The sequence below is a fragment of the Camellia sinensis genome, chromosome 3 (genome assembly GCF_055761805.1).
Source record: "Camellia sinensis isolate YWXY chromosome 3, ASM5576180v1, whole genome shotgun sequence".
NCBI lineage: Eukaryota > Viridiplantae > Streptophyta > Magnoliopsida > Ericales > Theaceae > Camellia > Camellia sinensis.
The window spans coordinates 104,742,041-104,761,511 of NC_138963.1; the positions used below are offsets into that span (position 1 = coordinate 104,742,041).

The 19,471-nt window shown below is 36.2% G+C and overlaps 1 protein-coding gene across 2 annotated transcripts; it reads right to left on the reverse strand.

Annotated features, from left to right (window-relative positions):
• Positions 1-398: 398 nt before the first annotated feature.
• On the reverse strand, positions 399-18,689 carry LOC114274598 (retrovirus-related Pol polyprotein from transposon RE2). Of its 2 annotated transcripts, none has more exons than XR_014364379.1 (2): positions 18,474-18,689; positions 399-994 (listed from the first exon to the last, which is right to left on the reverse strand). XR_014364379.1 is itself a non-coding variant. In XM_028216588.2 (2 exons), exons 1-2 carry the CDS (start codon positions 7,451-7,453, stop codon positions 975-977), a joined length of 501 nt encoding a protein of 166 aa, XP_028072389.2. In that variant the 5' UTR covers positions 7,454-7,587; the 3' UTR covers positions 399-974. The 2 variants fall into 2 exon arrangements, 1 of the variants encoding a protein (XP_028072389.2); XM_028216588.2 differs by lacking the exon at positions 18,474-18,689 and adding an exon at positions 6,973-7,587.
• Between the last annotated feature and the right edge of the window lie 782 nt (positions 18,690-19,471).

The following is a 19,471-nucleotide window of genomic DNA, read 5'->3' on the forward strand; positions in this document are numbered from 1 at the left end:
TAAAACCACACTAACACGTGGGTTTGAATACAAGAACTTAATTGTTGCAATAAGGCGAGAGAACAAAGTGAAATTTGAATGAAAATTAAGGAGTGAAAAGCAAATTTTTTCCAAAGAAGATATACCAATAATCAAAGAACAGGTTTATTCCTAAAAAAAATAAAAAATAAAATAATGAACAGGTCATGCCAAAGTTGACTTATATTGAGTATAGAATTTACCATGTTTTCAAAACTAGCTGCATTATAGTGTTTTAAGACTAGAGTACCAAGTTCCAAACTGAGAAGAAAAAAATATCATATTGATCAAGATTGCCTGGGCAGTTCAGTTGGATTCTATGGGCTAAAAACAATTCCAAAAGAATATGAATCCACAATGCAAAAAGTACACAAACAAAAGAAATAAAAACAAATACTTCAAATTTAACTCTCCACAAGTTTTAACAGATGCTCAAACTCACATAACAGGAAAGAGTTCAACTGCATCCAATAACACAAGTGAAAGCAAGTTTTAAGCTCTCTATCTCTCTCCCTCCCTTACCCAAAAACATAAGCGAAAGCAAGCTTTAAGCTCTCTCTATTTCTCTCCCTCCCTCTCTCTCAACGCTACCCTACGAGCAGAGCCTTCTCCTCCTAGTCTGAATTCATAAACTACCGACCCATTTCAACTTCATCAAAATTCCAGTCTCTGACAATGTCTCTTCTAACAGCACGGCTCCGGACTAGCCGTGGGGCCCCCGCAACTCCATTATCAGGAATACCTGGTTGTGGGGTCACCTTAGCCGATGCAATAGAAGAGTTGTTTGCTGTCAGGTGTGGAAGAGAGACCTTCCTGGTAAGGCAGTTTGTGATTGCAGAACATCTTCCCTCATTGTCTGAACTTGAAACAGAGTAACTCCTATATGAGTGTGAAGGACTTTCTACGCTGTGGCACACCAGACATGCCAGACTCATATTTAGAGTCTTTAATCAGTCTCAAGCCCTAATGTTCTTCGCTGCAATTTACATGGCAAAGTTGTCTTTTAAAAGAGAAGAAAATATAAGTAACATATTTAGAAATTGACAACTAAGAATACTCAAATTTGCTATAAAATCCACATACACATTTTTGCCTTGGTTTAAGCAACTGTTCAAAAATTGATAAATAACAATACAAATACGGAGGAGTTGCTGTTGGTGAAAAGTGTAATCCAGAAAGTGTGAATTCTGTTAAAAAATCACAGTTACACCAAAGGATAAACACGGGAATATTATTCTTTATTTCTTAAATAAAATTCATGTCATGAACATGAATATGGAATTTCACACATCGACCTGAATGCAATTATTCTGCATTGATATGAAAAGCAAAAGGTTATCTGAAAAGTGGTGAGACCTTTCTGTAATTCATATAGTTTAAGGTTCCTAAAGATGTATCAAGATCTGCAAGAAGAGAGCGTCCTTACATACACTTGATAAATAAACTCAAAGCACCTCTAGTTAGATACCACCTGTACATGGATATGGTTCCTGAGTCTTATCATGAATGAGAAATACAAGATGTCTCACATGATTGCCAAAAGGCTAGAAATGTGTAGCAATGAAAAACAGAAGCAAGCTTGATGTTGTCACAATGAGAAATTATTCAATTGGTGTATGACTTATGTCTTTTGGAAATTTAAACTTCAATGTCATTTAGTCTAATTAGATGAGAACTTAATTATAAGGTTTTATACATAAGGAAAGAAAATCTAATACTGCCTTCCTCATCCATTTGGCATTCAAGCAAATAACATTCAAATATGATAACAGTACATCTTTACTATGACAAGAAATGTGAAACAAACTGAAGGCTTATTTTTTAATTTCCAACATCTTCAAAGATTTCAAAGTAAAAAACATCAGAAAATGTCTTTTATCTTTTTTTTGATAAATAAATTAATTTTATTAAAAAATATCAAGAGGATGCAAAGAATACAAAAACCAAGGCTAAATCAGCCCAAAAGCCTAACTAATCAAGTCCTCAACAAAATCTACAAACGCCAACACAACTGGATCTATCGAACTCGCAACCCAACTATGTAACACAGTGAGCAATCGTCGTTCCAATCACAGTACTGAATAAAACACCCCTTGAAAAATGTGCCTATTCAGCTCTAACCAAACCAACTACATCAAACAGTGACTTACAAGCATCCACGCCTTTTTGTGCCTCTTTCCAAACTGTCGCCAGCCCAACTTTACAACACCGCCAACACCGAAGCCAGTTGAACCCACACCAAACCAAAAGTAGCAACAATGAGCATCCAAAGATGACAAGCAACCGGACAATGAACAAGCAAATGATCCACAGACCCCGCGTCCCCACAACACATGCAGCACCAATTAACTAAAATATGCCGATTGAGAATCAAGTTGTCAATAGTCAAAATACGCCCTAAGACCTCTGTCCACACAAAGAAAGCAACTTTAGATGGGCACCCTACGACCCAAACACACTTCCAAGGAAAAAAACCTCCACCCCATCCTCCATACTACGATAAAACAAGGAAACTGAAAACACCCCCTTGGAGCTAGGACAATTCCACACCATTCTACAACCCCCACACCCCCAAAATGCACCCCATACCAGAAACCCAACAAATCCACCAATTGATCCATCTCCCAATCCTGTACTTCTCGCTGCAACTGGACATTCCCCACTGTTGTTTGACCCCGCATAGAGCCATAAGATGCAACTGTCGCCTCCTGATCCTCCGCAATGCCAAAAATCAATGGGAACCTCTCCTCCAAAGGCACCTTATCACACCACCTATCCCTTCAAAAACTCACTCTATCCCCCACTCCAATCCGATAACAAACCCTCTTCCAAACTCCTCTCTCTCTAACCAAATCCCCTTCCACACACTCTGCCCGTGAGTTTGCCTAACTCCACCAAAACACCAATCTCCCTAACCTACACCATATTTTGCCACCACCACCTTTCTCCACAATCGATCATTTTCTTCCACAAACCGCCACAACCATTTACCCAACAAAGCCAGATTAAACCTTGCCAAATTCCGAACCCCCAAGCCCCTTCTTCTTTTAGGAGCACAAATCCAATCCCAAGCTACTAAATGACAATGAAAAGCCTCTTTCGACCTTATCGCATAAATTATTTTTATATTTTAAGATACATTACATAAATATATTAATTATATATAATGTTAGAAAGAAAATGTTATAAAAATAGCAAATATAAACAAAAGTTAAAGATGACATAGCACTTAATTGTTAAATATATATAAACAAAAGCTCTTGAATCTAAAGGATTCCGGATAAATAGAACTAAGACAGAGTACATAGAGTGTAAATTTAATAATAGTAACAATGAAAGCAGAGAAGAAGTGAAAATTGAGAACTAAGAACTGTCTAAGAGTGAACATTTTCGTTATTAAGAGTTGATTATGACAACAGTGGAGGAGATTGATGCGGATGTGACCCATAGAATTAAGGCGGGATGGTGCAAGTGGAGAAGTGCGTCTGGGGTACTGTGCGATAAACGAATACCCACTAGACTAAAAATGTTAGTTCTATAGAACGGCTATTAGACCAACGATGTTGTATGGGACGGAGTGTTGGGCTACGTTACATGGACTCGGGTGCAGGTATCAAATACAGGTGTGTATCTAAGGGTCGGACACTTTAAAATTAAAAATTAAGGATACGTGGATATGGATCCAAATTAGCATATGGGTACGGGGATACGTTAAATAGTTATTTTTAAATATATTTATTATATGAAGATGAGTTTAAAAAGTTTAAGGAATAACAAATTTTATTAAAAAAAATAACAAATAAATAGTAAATAAAAATTATAAACATTATTTTAGACATAAAATAAATTATATTATATATAATAAAATAAATTATTTTAATTTTAGACATAAAAGTTATGTTATTTATGACATATTATATTATATAATATTTTTTTGAATAAATAATATTATATAATATGAATAATATTATATTAATATAGTTTACATTATATATAATTCAAATTATATTAAAAAGAAGAGAGAGACAGACTGATCAACAAAGAAGAGAGAGAGAGAGAGAAAGAGAGAGAGAGAGAGACGAAGAGACGATCAAGATCGAGATCAAAGGGGAAGATGAAGGAGCACAGTAGATCGACTTCGTAGATCAACTTCACAGATCGATCGATGCTCTGCAACCAAGTCAAATTGAAGTCGAAGGCCAAGCTCTCTCCTTGCTCTCTCCTCTTTCGATTCTTCTGCTGTATTCGTTTCTAAGGAGCCGTATCCCGGCTGTATCTCACACCCATACCCGTGACGTGTCGTGTCGACACGGGTACCTTCGAAATTCCAAAGAGTCCGTGTAACATAGGTGTTGGGCAACCAAGAAACAACATGTAGATAAGATGAGTGTGGCTCAGATGAGGATGTTAAGGTTGATGTGTGGCAAGACTAGACAAGACAGAATTAGGAATGAGTGTATTCGAGAATGGGTAGGAGTAGCACCGATAGAAGATAAGTTGAGAGAGAATCGATTGAGATAGTTTGGTCATATCCAACGGAGACCAACAGAGATAGTAGTGAAGAGATGCGATGCTGTAACGGTAGATGGAAGTGTTAGGGGACGGGGTACGAATAGATTAACGTTGACTAGCGTTGTAAATAGAGATATGGATCTACTTAATTTGACTAACGAAATGGCCTTTGATAGGACTGCGTGGAGAAGAAGGATTCATGTAGTCGACTCCATTTGATGGGACTTAAAGCTTAGCTTGGTTTGGTTTGGTTATGTTATGTTTATGTTTATTTGGAATAAAATATAATGAATACCATAAATATTATTTTTTTTACCATATATCAAGAAGGAGATACGGTGGTGCAATGGAAATAAGAATGGGTTTCAGCTCTTGGTGCTGACTTTGACTCTTGGGAGTAACCTTTTTCATCACTTAATTAGACGCACTTCGAAGGCTTCCCTTTGGACCGGTTTTCTCCAACTGTGGCCGGTTCGTCCAGTCAAGAAGTTTAATCATGGGTTTGTCCAGTTTAGCAAAAATAGACCGGTTTTCAAGGTAAAACGGGTCAACCGGAAGACAGATCAGAGCCTAGACAGGTAGACAAATCAACCGGTCAAACCAGACCAGAACCTAGACAGGTCGACAGATCAACCGGTTAAACTGGCCGATTCGGCCCGGTTTCAAAAACATTGACCTGGATTAATTAGTACTATAGCCTAATATATGGGATACCCTAGACTAGGGTTGCAAATGAGCAGAGCTAGAAGAAAGTTGTACAAAATTGGCTTACCCTAATTTGGGTGAGACCATATCTATATATAATAAATAAAAGATACACGGGAAAAAGAAATTAAATAATTACACAATCAAATTCTAAAATCAAATCCCTAAATAACTGTAATTTATAGAAATCACAGGATCTCCTAAATATACAATATTCTACATAGGGATGGCAATTTAAACCCGGCCCGATGGGGACCCGATTCCCCGACCCTGATTAGAACGGTTTTTTCCTGAAAATTATCCCCATAGGGCCGGGGATGGTATTGAAAATTAAATCCCCAATGATTTTCCGGCCGGGGACGGGGATAAGTTCCCCAACCCCGGCCTCGCCCCGACAGATCCCCGACTGATCCCCGCGTATAGTTATTATAATATATATATATATTATATTATATGTTTTTAGGCCCTTTCTCTCACTCACATCACACTCACATCTCTGAGCCCCTTTCCCTCTCTCTCTGCTGTGTAGCTCTTGTGAAGATCAATGGCAGATAAGGTGTCTACAGAATCATTGCCGAATAAGGTGTCTACAGCCGACGACGACGTTCCCTCCGACGACGACGACGACGACGTTCCACCGAATCAGAACCTCCTCCTCCTCCTTCGACGAGCGCCAACTCCTCTTCCTCCTCCTCCTCCTCCTCCTCCTCCGACGACGACGACGACGTTCCACCGAATCAGAACCTCCTCCTCCTCCTTCGACGAGCGCCAACTCCTCTTCCTCCTCCTCCTCCTCCGACGAGGGCCACCTCCTTCTCCTCCGAGACCTCCGACGACGACGACGTTCCCTCTACCACGCCAGATCTGAGCAGATGGATCTCTCTCTCTCTACTTAGATTTATCTCTCTCTACTCAGATTTATTTGTGTTGTTGATGTTGTTTGATGATATCGTTGTTGATGATGTTGATGTTGAGGATGTTGTTACTACTGTGTGTTTGCTTCTTCTTCTTCTTCTTTTTTTTTTTTATGGATCCGGGGAATTTTCGGGGTCGGGGAAACCCGATCCCCGTTAGGGGACGGGGATGGGGACGGTAATAGGTTCCCCGTCGGGGATCGGGGCCGGGGACGTGGACATTCTTACCATTGGGGATCGGCGACGGGGAGGGTGATCCCCGGCCCCGCCCCATTGCCATTCCTAATTCTACATTCTAACACTCCCTCTCAAGCTGGATTAAAGATGTCAACCAAACCCAGCTTGCCAATGGAAGACCAAAGTAAGGATGGTCCTACAGATTTGGTGAAGATGTCGGTAGTCTGATCAGAAGATGGAACAAACGAGGGACATACAATGCCAGCTTGAATCTTGTCCTGGATGAAATGAATATCAACTTCAATAAGCTTAGTACACTCATGAAGCATAAAGTCAGAGGCAAGTAAGATGGCAGACTTATTGTATTGTCACAAAATAGCTTGGAGGAAATATTCTCCTCAAAGCTTAGCTCAGTAAGAATGGACTGAAGCCATAGTAATTCACATGTCCCATGAGCCATGGCTCGGTACTCATGACTTGAGATATCTCAAGATGTGGTGAACAACATCAATGTGAGCAGTGTGAGGTGAATGCATAAACTGACTAACCACACTCATAGCAAATGTCAAATATGGTCGTGTATTAGTCAAATAGATCAAATGTCCTACCAATCTCTGGTAGCGAGATGGATTAGAAAGCAACTCACCAGACTCAGCCGAAAGTTTCAGATTCAAATCCACAGGAGTAGATGCAGGCTTGCACCCCATCATACCAGTGTCCCGAAGAAGATCCAAAGTATACTTCCGTTGGGACAACGATATCCCACTGGGAGATCGAGCTACTTCAATCTCCAAGAAATATTTGAGAGGACCCAAGTCTTTGATATCAAATACTCGACTAAGCTCCTGTTTTACCTTAGCAATACCAATGGTGTCATCTCCTCTAAGGATGATATCATCCACATAGACCAGCAAAATAATACATCGACCATTGGGCTGACGACGAATGAAGCATGTATAGTCGGAGTGACACTGAATAAAATCCATGGATAGGATAATAGAGCTGAAAGGGTGGGACCATGCACGAGGAGATTGCTTCAAGCCATAGAGAGACTTACGCAGATGATAGACCTTGCCACCATACTCCCCCTCAGCCCGAAACCCAGGTGGAGGATCCATATAGATCATCTCAAGTAAGTCCCCATTTAGAAAAGCATTCTTGACATCAAGTTGATGAAGGGGCCAAGAAGAAGAGACAACCAAGGAAATGAGTAAACGAATAGTGGTCAATTTAGCTACCGGTGCAAACGTAGCCCCTTAATCCTTGCCAAGAACCTGTGTAAAGCCCTTAGCAACAAGACTTGCCTTACATCGTTTCACTGTACCATCAGCCAAGTATTTGACAATAAAAACCCACTTGCACCCAACAGTCGTCTCACCAGAAGGTAAAGAGACAAGATCTCAAGTGAGATTATGCTCCAAAGTAACCATTTCAGCTTGCAAAGCTGCAACCCATTGGGGATTCTGGAGAGCATCACACACAGAGCACGGGATAGAGACTGACTCAAGTTTTTCCAAGAAAGACCGATGAGAAGTTGAAAGGTCATCATAACATAAAAACTGGAAAATCGGGTGATTAGTAATACTAAACCAACCAAAACGATTAGGGGGGTGGTGTTCATGGGTTGGATAACGGGAAGGAGCTGGGAAGCGAATAGTAGAGGGAGCACCTGGGCTTGAGGGCGAAGAAGATGCTGGAGGGGGCGGAGCATGAGGGCAACGAGAGAATGTTTGTAATGGTGGAGGACTGGCAGGTGCAGATACAGGCGATGACGAGGGAGCAAATGAATCAATGATAGGAACAGGGCAAGCACTCGGTGACACAGCAGGAGGCGGTGCACTAGAGGCGGAATCCTACAACACAGGGTTAGAACCAAAAAATTACATATCTTCGCAAAATGTGACATCCATAAAATGATAAAAACGATGAGACTACGGATCGTAGCACCTATAGCCTTTAGAGAGAGCTGAATAGCCCAAGAAGATGCATTTAAGAGACTTGTTATCTAACTTGGTTCGAGTAGGACTACGATTCTGAACAAAACAAGTACAACCAAACACATGAGGCACAAGAGGAAATAACATGGTATCTAGACGAAGTAATTGAAAAGGGGCCAACCTGTGACGAATCCAACTAGGTGTCTGATTAATGAGGTAAACAGCAGTAAGCACAGCCATATGCCAGTAGAAGTTAGGAACATTCATCTCACAAAGAAGACACCAGACAACAAACATAATATGACGGTTTTTATGTTCAGTAATCTCATTCTGTTCGGGGGTGTAAGTACAAGTGAGTTGTTGCAACCTGTTGATTAAGTTGGGAGCGAAATGCATCAGAGGTGTACTCCCTCCTAATTATCAGAACAAATATTGCGTACAACGGTATGGAATTGGGTTTCGACCATTTGGAGAAATTGAATGAAAAGTGGAAGCACATTAGACTTCTTTTTAAGCAAATAAACCCAAGTACACCTAGAGTGGTCATCTATGAAAGTCACATAATATCGATACCCAGAAAAAGCCAAAATAGGAGGACCCCAGATATCAGAGTGGATAAGGTCAAGCATACAGAAGACGTGATACATGTGAGGAATATAAGTACGAGTATGTTTAGACAGTTCACAAACAACACAATGAAATTGACGATCCTTGCAAGCTTTATTAAGTGACGGAAAAAGTAAACGTAAATAATTAAAGTTTGCATGTCCTAAATGAGCATGCCACAAGGCTAAAGTCTGAAAAGAAAACTCATAAGAAGACGACTCAGGTAACATAGCTGCTTGCAGGTCAGATGTGGTAGGATGAGAAGGTGGCGGGTCCCCAAAGTACTATAGCTCGTCGCGTTCAAACCCCCTATCAAAAATCTTCTTCGAAGTCAAGTCCTGTAATAAGCAATGAGTAGGTAAGAAAATAACAACACAATGAAGGTTTTTAGCAAGGTGACTAACAGAGAGAAGATTATAAGCAAAATGGGACACATGTAATACAGAAGTAAGTGTAATATCAGACGACAAAGACACATCACTCTTATGTTGGACATGTGAAATAGACCCATCAGTAAGACATACAGTCTGAGTGGCAGTAGAGATAGGAGAGGATAAACAAGAAAACTCACTGGTCATATGATCATTGGCCCCAGAATCCAATACCCAAGTAGGTGCAGTGCGAACATGAAAGGTTCTAGGAGTACCTGTAGCGAGTATGGCAGTGGAAGGGACACTTGGAGACATGGTAGTGAATGAACCAAGTTACTCTTGAAGGCGACCAATCTGAGATTGAAGCTGATGAAGATCAACAGAATGAGTCGGCTGAGGAGTACTAGATGTGTCGGCAATAATAGCAGTATGGGGAGGGCCTGAAGGGCGTGTCCTTGCAAAGCGTTGCTTCAGCTCAGGATGAAGCTTGAAACACCATGCTTGGACATGACCAGCTGCACCACAATGGTGGCAAATAACCTTGCTACTAGAAGCACGAGAACTAAACTTCGCAACAAGAGCCATCTGATCTGAAACTAAAGATGAGGCAGGAATGGAAGAAGCGAAGCAACCGGTTGAATCAATCGACAACGATGCTCCTCGCTGTCAACAGTAGCAAAAGCCTCATATAAAGATGGCATAGGTGATGTGTTCAAAATCTAAATACGAAGAGACTCGAATTCAGGTTTTAAACCCATCAGAAATTGATACGTGTGCTGGCGAGCAAGACGAGCAGACACAATAGAAGCGACAACAGTTGGAAAATCACTCAATGGCTCATACTATGCTAACTCCTCCCAGCGAGACTAATGATACCCAAAAAATTCAACAACGGTAAAACCCAAAACTTCCTGAGAGGCATGAGAAATATCTTGATAGAGCTCAAAAATCCTAGCATTATTGTGGGCATGTGCGTACATTTAGGTAAGAGCACTCCACAACCGAGGAACGGTATCACAGTACATAAACATGTTGTAGATGCGTTCTTCCATAGAATTGAACATCCAACCAAGTAAGGTGCAATTGTTAATATCCTATTGAACCCGCTTAGGATCATCAGCGGGAGGTTGGGTCTCGGTTTCCAGAAGCCATCCAGATTTGCCTCTATCCCCAAGGTAGAGATGTATAGACCGATTCCAAGCAGCAAAGTTGCGACCATTAAGCAACACACTGGTAATCCGATGAACCGGAACATAGGAGGCAAGGAACGTTTGAATGAGGCACAATGCTTTGGGTTTGTGCAACAAAGACATTCTGAAACACCACGAAGCTAAAGTAGCGGCGTCACACAAAAGATATGCTATCGAACAAACCGGTAGCCTAAGTAATAAGAAACACACACAGGTTGCTTAGCACATTAGCAACACACGACCCTAAAAGGATTAGAAACCAGCCCGGAACACGCTAGAACGGTGTCGAACTGCATAGAACCAGGACAGCCTGGTCGGCTGCTGTAGGAACCCTAACAATGATTGGAAAGGATTGCCGAGGGAGAGAGACAAGATTTCGGGTGGTGTAGGGTGGTTGTAAGGGGCTGGGTAGGTGGGTTGGCTACTAGGAAAAGGAGGAGAGGCTGGCGGTGGTGATAGGAGGAGCGGCTAGGGTTTCTTTGGCTCTGATACCAAGAAGAAAGTTGTACAAAATTGACTTACCCTAATTTGGGTAAGACCATGTTTATATATAATAAATATAAGATACACGGGAAAAATGAATTAAATAATTACACAATCAAATTCTAAAATCAAATCCCTAAATAAATCACAGGATCTCCTAAATATACAATATTCTATATTCCAACAGAGTCGAGCCAAGCCATCGTTTGCTTATTGAGCTTGAGCTCAGCTCGCTCGGCTCGGCTCGGCTTGGCTCGACTCGACTCGACTCGATAAGATTTTTTTAATATTATTTAATATATAAATAATATATTTTTACTATTATTTATATATTATTTAATATATAAATAATATATTTATCATATAATTTAAATAAAGATAAACGAGCTGAGCTTGACAAGCTCGGCTCGTTTACTAAATGAGCCTAATATTCGAGCCGAGCTTGTTCATGAACAACTCGATTCATTTGCAGCCCTACCCTAGACTTGTTTACCATAGCCCAAGCACATCACTAAATCTTTCTATTTATTAAGGTTGTACAAGGGGAAGAGAATGTAAACTTAATGGTGTGAGTACTTAAATCTTAAGTATGCCCTAGACCTGTTTGCCTCGAATAAGATTATTGATAATATTTCAAAAAAATATTTCTACGAGTATTTCATAAGTTGATCCAGGTACCATTTGCTTGACTAATTATTAACTAACTGTAGAAGGCAATTATGAATGCCCATTAGTGATAATGATAAACTCTGCCAGTTTGTTCCAAGTGTTTTAGCTTTTACACATCGGATCCCAAGGTTGTGGCAGGTTGACGGGCAATGTAAAACATATCATCACGAATCCTTGGTAAGAATCCACTGATTTAATTTATCAACTCCAAGTTTGATGTCATAAAGGAAGGATGTTAGCTCCACCGAATATGCATTCAGATAATCGTAATAGAACCAGAAACAGAAGTAGAAAAAGGAAATTTTGAAAAAGTTTTCCACCAGCTTAATTTCTGTCATCTTTCTTAGAAACTTGTAAGTCATATAGAAAATATAGAAGATATGCCACTCTTTCAAACAGAGAGAGCACAAAAGTAGGAAGTATAAGCTAGAGAACACATCCAAATGAAAAAGAATTAAGGTAACTATCAAAAACAAGTTATTAGTACAGTAAATTGAACTCTAGCCCAGATAATTGCAAAAACTCATTCTTTAAAAAAAAATAAATTTGAGCCTCTATACCATTGTTTATTTGAGAAGCTATAGGAGAAACACTAAGTGATTAATATGTTTGTCCATGGGGAAATAAAATAAAAAAACGTGGGGAACCTTATAGAAGGTAACATACTAACTAACAGGAGTACCCTGCTCAGGCATATACGGTTTGGTCAGTCTTCCTTTGCCCTCAAAATATTAACATGGGCCTGTTTAGGATTCAGATTTGAAATCTGCTATAGTGAGGAGGGTTCAAGAAGTTTGGAGCATGTGGGAACAAGAACATTAAAGAAAATTAGATTTGCCCTTGACGGGCTTACTTAATCATCTCCCATTATTTTCAAAACTTGATCGGTTCCTTCTAGTCAACACGCAATCAAAGACAGTATTTGAGTTTTCAATCCGTCTTTTTTTTTTTAGAGAATTTTTAAAATATTTCAATCAACGATTTTTACTTTTTAGATTTACTTAATCTAAATACACTAAAAGTATAAATTTTATGAAAAAATCTTTTAAAAATCAGTAAATACAAAAAAAGGAAAAAAAAAATACAAAAAAATACAAAAACAAAAAAAAAATCAGTGTATTTTCATATTCACGTATTTATTGAATTTTTAAAAAATTTCTTCACAAATATTTTGGGCATGTTTGGTTTGTCTCTCAAAACATGTTTTGGGAGGAAAAAAAAATTCCAAAAAAAAGTGATTTTAGAATTTTAGAAAAAAATTCTAAAATCACTTTTCTCTCTATTACACATCAATTAATCACTTTTTCTCTTTCATCTCTCCTCAATCACTTTTTCTATCACACACATTTATTCAACTACAAAAAAAATCATCCCAAACTCTAAAACTCCAAAACTATTTTCAAAATACACAAAAAAACAAAATTTCAAATTTTCTAAACTTTCTTCAAAAAATTATTTTTAAAATAATATTTAAAAACACAAACCAAACAAGGCCTTTACTTTTTAAGTACATTTAGATTAAATGCATCTAAAAACTAAACTTTTTTGACCCAAATATTATATTTTTAAACTAAAAATCGGAAAAAAAAAAAATGAATTAAAAACTCAAAAAGTAATTTTAAAAACTCAAAACCAAACGGACTTGTCCCTTTAATTCTTCTGTTTCACATTGCAAAAAATTATCATCTGTAAACATCAAGGGCTAATTCTAAAAGTGCCTATTTATTTTAAACGAATAAAAGAACCTTCATGTCATAGAAGAAAAAAATCGAAAGAAAGAATTAGAGCAAGGGAGAGTTGAAGCATCTCCCCTTTTTTTTTTCTTCATAATAATGATTAAAGTGTAACAATTGACTAATATCATCAAACAACAAAAAAATCCCTCAGAGGAAACGAACTTTTTCATGTGTTAGTCATATACTATATATGTGACATGAAGCATCTAATCCGACATAATTCAGTGCCATTATTACAAAAAGTGAATAGTGTCAGAGCATCTCCAACCCACCCTCTATATCTTCATATTTGAAGGATTTGCTCCTCCCAACACTCTTAATTAGAGGATGAAAATATATTTGTTATTCAAAAAGTGAATATAGAGTATCTCACTATTCATCCAAACACCAACCACAAATCATATTTTTCTCCTCTAAAAATTTCCCTCCAAAATAATTTCATCAAAAAGTGAATAATTTTTGTTCATTAATAAATATTTAATTTTCAATTTTTTGTTAAATATATTTAATATTGTACTCATTTTAAAGGTATGATTTCACCATTTTTAATGATACCAATTTTACAAAAATTAAATTTACATATTAGAGTTATTTGTAATATAATCAAAAATATAAAATGAATAGTGTTCTAAATGTGTTCCTCCATTTTTCATCCTACCTCCAAATATGGACAATCAACCCATCCTCCTCCCTAGTTCAAAAAAAAAAAAAAAAAAAAAAACCATCCTTCTCCTAAATGGTGATGGATTTAGAGGGTGGATTGGAGGTAAATATCCTTCAAAAATGAAGAAATGGAGAATAGGTTGGAGGATTTTTTAAGGGAGGATTTTCACCTCCAACCCATCCTCTAAATCTATCTCCATTTGGGAGGAGGATGGGTTGATCCTCCATATTTGGAGGGAGGATGAAAAATAGAGGAGCACCTCTAAAACACTATCCATTTTATATTTTTTATTATATTACAAATAAGTTTTAATATGCAAATTAATTTTTATACAATTGGTATCACATGAAAATGTTTTGGAGGGAAATCTTTAGAGAAGAAAATGATGATTTGTGATTGGAGTTTGAGTGAATCCTGAGATACTCTATATTTACTTTTTGAAAAAAAAAAAATATGTTTTCATGCTCTAATTGAGAGTGTTGGTTGGAGATGCATAGCATCTCTATTTGGAAGGACGAGTGGTTAATCCTCCATATTTGAGGAAGGATGAGAAATGGAGGATGGCATCAATACACTATTCACTTTTTTAAATACCAATTTTGTCTTTAATACCTTTTCCTTTCAACTTTATCTACCAATCATATTCTTTTGTATACGTTATAAAGTACAAATGATTTTTAATATGTACATCCAAATTTTTATAAAGTTTGTATCATTAAAAAGATTGAAATCATACATTTAAAATGAGTCTAACGTTAAATACATTTAACACAAATTTGAAAATTAAATACTTATTAATGAACAAAAATTATTTACTTTTTGAAGGAAATACTTTGGAGGGAACCTATGAAGCACAGATACTCCAAAATAGGTCCCGTACAAGTATCGGATACAGACACGCATCCAATACGCCTAGATATGTATTGGATACGGCCAAAAAGTATCCCACTTTTTTTTTTGTTGAATTTCAAATACGCATAGATACATGGGAGATATGTTCCGGATACTTTTGGGATACAGCGGGGCAGAAAATGTTAGGGTTTAGGGTTTAGAGTTTTGAAAGATAAGTTGTTGAAAAGAGTTGAAAATTGAAAATTTATTTGGTTATGAGTTTTGAAAATAATTTTGGGATGATTTGTGAGAGAAAATTTGATTGATTGATGTGTAGAATGTGAGAGAATAAGAGAGAGAGGAAACAAGAGAGAGAAAAGTGATTTATTAATAAAAAGAGAATGAGAGGAGAGAGAAAAAAACAATTTTGAAAAGAGTCTTGAAAATTGGTAAATCAAACATGTTTTTTTGATTTTTTGATCCAAATGTTAATTTAAAAACTAAACCAAACAGTAACGTAATTTCGAAAACTTTTTTGTTTCAAATCGTAAATAAAAGAAATTAAATTGAAAAAATACAAATCGGATCTTCAAATCACACGCATGAACCAAAATCAATAAAAAAGTAAGAAGAAAACCCTAAGCTCAAATCGACAAATCAAAGCAAAAATCTAGTTCATTTTTCTTGATCGACCACAATAGGTTCTCTCTCTCACTCTCGAAGACAAATTTGGTTCTCTCTCTCACTCTCGAAGACAAATCGAAATAAAAAGCTATATACAACAAGTTCTCTCTCTCACTCTCGTTTTCTCTTTCTCTGTCTCCTCTCACTCTTTTCTCTGTCTCTTGTTCTCTCTGTCTCTCGTCCTGCTCTCATTTCTGTCTCCGTCACTCTCTCACGTTTCTTCTTTCTGCTCTGATTCTCCCTTTTTGCTTTTTGTTTTTGTTTTCGTTTTGTTTTGTTTTTTTTTTTTTTTTGTTTTTTTGTTTTTGTTTTTGTGTGGTTTCCTACACTGTTTTAATGTAAGTATTTATTTACCAAATTTTAATTTTAAGAACTTTAATGTTCGTATTTATTTATTTAATAGAAATCCCTCTCTTTATTTATAAATTAGTGTTAGGTTTTATTTTTGTGCAAATTACATTATTAAAATTATAAAAAAATAATTACTTTTATTTTTTACTAACGTATCCTCGCTGTACTCGTATCCTACTTTTTTAGATTTTGGCGTATCGCCGTATCCCGTATTTGTATCCCTGAGGGAAACATTTAGAAAAGAAAATGAAGATTTGTGGTTGGAGTTTGGCTGAACAGTAATACTATTCACTTTTTGAATAAAAAAATTATTTTCGTCGTCTAGTTGGGAGTATTGTGTTGGAGAGGTCATCCTCCATTTCTCATACTTCCTTCAAATGTGGAGGATAAACTACTCCTCCCAAATGGAGATACTTTTAGAGCATCTCCAACCCACCCTCCATATCTTCATATATGAAGGATTTTTCAGCTCCAACCAATCCTCTAAAACCATCTCCATTTTAGAGGAGAAGGGTTGATCGTCCAAATACAGAAAGAGTATGAGAAATAGAGGAGTATCTCCATAACACTACTCATATTTTTAAATATTAATCTTTTCCTCAAAACCTTTCCTTTCAACTGTATCTACCAATCATATCTTTTTGTATTTTTGGTTATATGTTATTAAATACAAATAACTTTTAACATGTACATCTAATATTTATAAAGTTGATATCATTTAAAAAAATTAAAATCATAACTCATCTCACTATTCACCCAAACTCTAACCTCAAATCTTTATTTTCTTCTCTAACCTCCAAAGTATTTCCTTCAAAAAAGTAAATACTTTTTGTTCATTAATAAGTATTTAATTTTCAATTTTTTGTTAAATGTATTTAATATTAGACTCATTTTAAATGTACAATTGCAATCTTTTTAATGATACAAACTTTATAAAAATTAGATATACACATTAAAAGTTATTTATACTTTATAACATATAACCAAAAATACAAAAGAATATGGATTGGTAGATAAAGTTAAAAATAAAAGGTATTGAGGACAAAATTGGTATTTAAAAAGTGAATAGTGTTATGGAGGTCATCCTCCATTTCTCATCCTTCCTCAAATATGGAGGATGTACCACTCATCCTCCCAAATAGAGATGCTTTTAGAGGATGGGTAGGAGGAATAAATCCTTCAAATATAAAGATATAGAGTGTGGGTTGGAGATGCTTTAGAGGATGGGTTGGGGGAGCAAATCCTTCAAATATGAAGTTATAGAGGGTGGATTGGAGATGCTCTTAGTAAACCAATGCACTTCAAAGTATTATATAACTTTGAAACACTACAGCTAAACCAAGTTATAGTTAACAAAAAGAAACTAGTCAATTTTACATTCCCATTCTAGTGTTTCATTGTAATAACAATTTAATGCTAACCTTCATACAACTAAATTTATTGCGTTTTCATGGCTGACATCTTATCTGAAATCACAAACTTGTAAGTTTCATTTCAGGGTCATTAAAGTGGTAACACCATTACGTACAGCTCATCCTTCAAAAGCTTTCATTGACAATAGGTAGCAAAGATTCAAACAAAGGAACTCAAGGAACAATCAACCACCAATAGCAACTCCCATTGACATTCTTCTGAAATTTTTCCTGCCCCCCCATTGGTTCCTCTAAACAAGAAACAAACTTTTTTCCATCGAAACAACAAAACCCAGCAAGTGATAATCACTAGGGTAAGCACTCAAACTGTTTGGTGAAAAGAAATAATAATAAAATCCCGGAAATTCAGTTTGCCTTATTCAAGGGGATCAGTGGCCAGGTCGGGCACGTCTGATTCACACATAATTTGTGCATCCTATGATACTCCTTGGTTACGCCTAGTGCCCACTATGTAATATCAGAAACAAGGCAGATAGAGGGTGCCTACAGAAGGGCATTCACACCTATAAAACATAGGGCTTTTGCAATAAAAGGCATAGAAGAAAAAAAATAAGCAATAAATTTTGGGATCTACGGCTAATAATAGCAATCCTTCACATGAATATGGAAAAATGCTAACTTTTGGAGCATAAAATTCAAAATCTAATCAGGATTAGGAAACACATAATTATCAATGATTCATATGTCTTTTCTGCCCCAATTTTCTATAATTTTTCAATTCAGTGTAATCTAAACTACTTCCCACCCAAAAAATCTAAGCTACTCTAGCCGGACAAATTACAGATAAACAAAATCAATTCTTAAAATTCTCTCTACAAACAACAATCTTTCATCAAATCGTACACGATATTCATGACCCAGATCAAAAAAAAAAAAAATCTTGAATCCTGTTGATACCCAATCAAGAATCACAATTGCCCACATTGAATTGGCATACATAAAGCCAATACACTAACAAAAAATCACAGAAAAAAGTAATGGCTTGGAAAGAAATATGGTTCATCGAAATCACACAAGGTGGTATTTTGGGGATATCAATCATCACAAGAAATCTGAACAAAAAAGAGTTTCAATAAGTAGTGCAAATAATGAAAGTCATAATCATCATCATCATCAGCAGCATGTAAAGTAAGGAGTAAATAATAAAAAGTTTTGAAGAAACGCAAAGAAGAGTGAGATCTGAGAATCTTACCTCACTTTCTCAATCTTTTTGTTGTTATTATTATTTTTTTTTCTATGCGATGAAGAAGTGATGATGAGAAGAGCAGGTTTGATTCCCGGGAGAGTGAAAGAAGGATCTGCTAGAGAGAGACTAAAGACTACTTTTTTAATGAATAGGGATCTGATAAAAATGTCGTCACCACTCACCGAAAGATAGAGAAACAAAACAATCGCACCATCCAAATAAAATAAAGGGTAAATTATACTTGTGTTATTTTGATATTTGTGATTTTAATTAGATTAATTTTGATCATAAATTTTTAATTTTGTCATAAATTAGTTTAATTGATTATAATTATTAATATTTTTTTGATGATAAATATGCACACAAATGATATGTAACATGCTTTTAGGAGCAAAATTGCAAACATAGTTAATTCAGTGACTTACTTAATCTCAATTAATTCAATGATAATTTTCTATCAAAAATCTTAGAGGCGTTATCAGTTAGACCAAATTGATACAAAATTCAAAATTAAGAGTTAAAATTGAGCCAATTAAGATTATAGGAACTTTAGTTAAATTTTATTTTACTTCCTAATGTTTTAAACTGAACAACTTGATTTCTACCCTTTAAATCTAATTTTAATTTTATCATTTCATTCAAGTTGAAGTTAAAATTAATGTTTTTTTGGACATTTATCAATCTCTTGAGGTGTACATAAAAATTATTAACGAAAATCTAGATGGAACGACCAAATTAAGACTAGATTTACGGTATATCGACTCAATTGTTCAAATTCAAATAATGGGATTAAAGTAAAATTTAAATAAAAAAGTGTAAATTTCTCTAATAAAAAAATTACATTAACCTCAAAGGAAATTTTGCTTACACCATAATTTTACTTCTTTACACCTATTTTTTTGTTACACCATTAAGGAAAAATTGAAATTCTCATTACAACCTTTATAATACCAAAAACAATCATAAATTAAACCCTTTTCAAAACCCCTACAGATTTTTCTTAT